General features: G+C 46.3%; 1 protein-coding gene across 1 annotated transcript in view; it reads right to left on the minus strand.

The window, feature by feature from the left end:
• The window catches only part of LOC103753799 (UDP-glucuronosyltransferase 1-1), a 34,513-nt gene extending 32,841 nt beyond the window's left edge, over positions 1-1,672 (minus strand). Inside the window, exon 1 of the mRNA XM_025896273.2 lies at positions 788-1,672. Within this exon, the coding sequence (XP_025752058.2) occupies positions 788-1,657 (870 nt within the window). The 5' untranslated portion in view covers positions 1,658-1,672. The remainder of the gene's footprint in view (positions 1-787) is intronic.
• Positions 1,673-2,028: the final 356 nt, after the last annotated feature.

Consider the following 2,028-nt stretch of genomic DNA (forward strand, 5'->3'; position numbering starts at 1 on the left):
ATTGACTCAATGGGAATTTTCAAACAGCTCAGAGGAAGGAGATGCATGGAAAACACACCAGTTGCTCATAACCCCTGACAAGATTGTTGAAGGAACACCAGAAGGTTGACACCCAAAAGCCCAAATTGGAATTCACAGAAAATACCCAGAAAAGCTTCAAAGCTAATTCAATAACCTTTGAAAGAAGGGGAGCATAAAAAAGAAGGGGAGCATTTCTTTTGGGGGTTAGATAGCGACACCTTGACACAACAGCATGGAAAGGAATCAGTCTGGCAGACGGTTGTGACAGAAAAAAAGATGGTGGATGGGTAAAATTTAAGCCCTGTAACCTTCAAGGTGGATGAAAGGAGAAGGGATATATGGAAGTATAGACAGACAGTTCCCAGTGGGAAGGGAGGCACCAAAACTGAGGTGAGCTTCAGTTCAACAAGAGCTTAACATTTGCATAACAATTATATGTCATGTAAATTCTCATAATTATGCCTGATGTGGCTTTAGGTTTGCCAGGATATGATATAACCTGAAGGTTGGATATTAGGAAATCCCATTTTTGGCTCATGCAGGATTTGTCATTAGCTTTTTATCTTTAAACATCAAGATGTTTTCAGGTAGGATTTGATGTAAGGATGGGAGTGGCATCCCTGCCAAGCGAGATGATCTTTCAGGTCCCTTCCAACCCAAACCATTCTGTGATGCTACAATTCTATTTTCCTATTTCTATTTTTGCCTTTTCACCTGAAAAAAAAAAAGCAAACCAGCACAAAACCCCCAAAATAAAACGTTATACCTGAGAGAGTTTTTTCTTCTGCTGACAGTTTATCCCTCCAATAAAAGCCATGTTGGGCATCACTGGTCTTGGGAACTCAAACACAAAATCGTATCTCATTAACCAAAATGATCCATGGCTCAGAAGCTCTGTGGCTGTCACCTTCTTCTTCAAAACCTCAGATGCAAGTTCTTCCAGTTCAGCATATATTGGCTTACAGTAGAAGAGCTCCAGGAGATTCAACAGCATGTTCTTCACACGTTCAGCAAAGGTCATGGTGTCTGAATAATACAGGAAGAGCCTGGGGATGTAGGAAGGAGGGTTTGGACACTGGGTAGCGTCGAAATCCATCCCACAGGGAAAGCCCCGCAGGAAGTAGATGGAAGGGACTGAAAGGTACTCGGCCACCACGGGTCCACACATCAGGATGGGGTCCGTGAACACCACGTCGAACTTGCTCTCCCTCAGGTACCGCAGCAGGTCTTGGTCCTGCAGGAGGCTCTGGCAGTTCATGAAGAAGACCCTGGATATCTCTACTGTGCTTTGGTACGAGGCAATAATAAAATTCAAAACAGATCCTTCAGTAAAATGAGCATCAACAAAGGCCTTGAGGTTGGCATCCAGGTACCCGTCCGGGTACGGGGCAGGGTACACCCTCACGGTGTAGTTCTGCGGCTCCTTTGAGGTCATGTACAGGCTCGTGGATGGCACCACCACCACCACCTCGTGGCCCTTCTGCTGGAGCTTCTCCACCACTGGGCGCATGCTGAGCCAGTGGCTTCCATCCTGAGGGATCACCAGGACCTTCCCAGCTTCAGCAGGGATGAAGGACGATGTCAGCAGAAGAAGGAGGCTGGTCCAGCCACAGAAGCCCCGGGAGGGAAGAGCCATGCCGCTGGAAGGGAACCAGAGGCTTCTGCTCCGCAGGGTTACGCACAGTCCTTTGTATGCAGCTCCATGCAAATAAGCAGGGAACTTATTGACCACAGAAACAAATATTTAACTTCCCAGCCCTGTTGGGATTAGCCTGCAATATGGCACGTGTCAGCGTAATGGAAGGGAAGCGCCGTGTCCTCGGAAAAACATTTGGACTTTCTATTAATGTTTAAGCTTGGAATTCTGACAGCACCGTCCTTCCTCCATGAAACTAAGAGCAGGGCTGGCATCTTGAGTAATAATTGTGGATAATACCACTGTCTTGGGAAATACCTACTAAGAAAACAAGACTGTTTTGCTTTCAAAGGACAATCTCAAACTAGTGC

This window comes from Manacus vitellinus, unplaced genomic scaffold (genome assembly GCF_001715985.3).
Source record: "Manacus vitellinus isolate BGI_N305 unplaced genomic scaffold, ASM171598v3 scaffold_71_pilon, whole genome shotgun sequence".
Taxonomy (NCBI): Eukaryota; Metazoa; Chordata; class Aves; order Passeriformes; family Pipridae; genus Manacus; species Manacus vitellinus.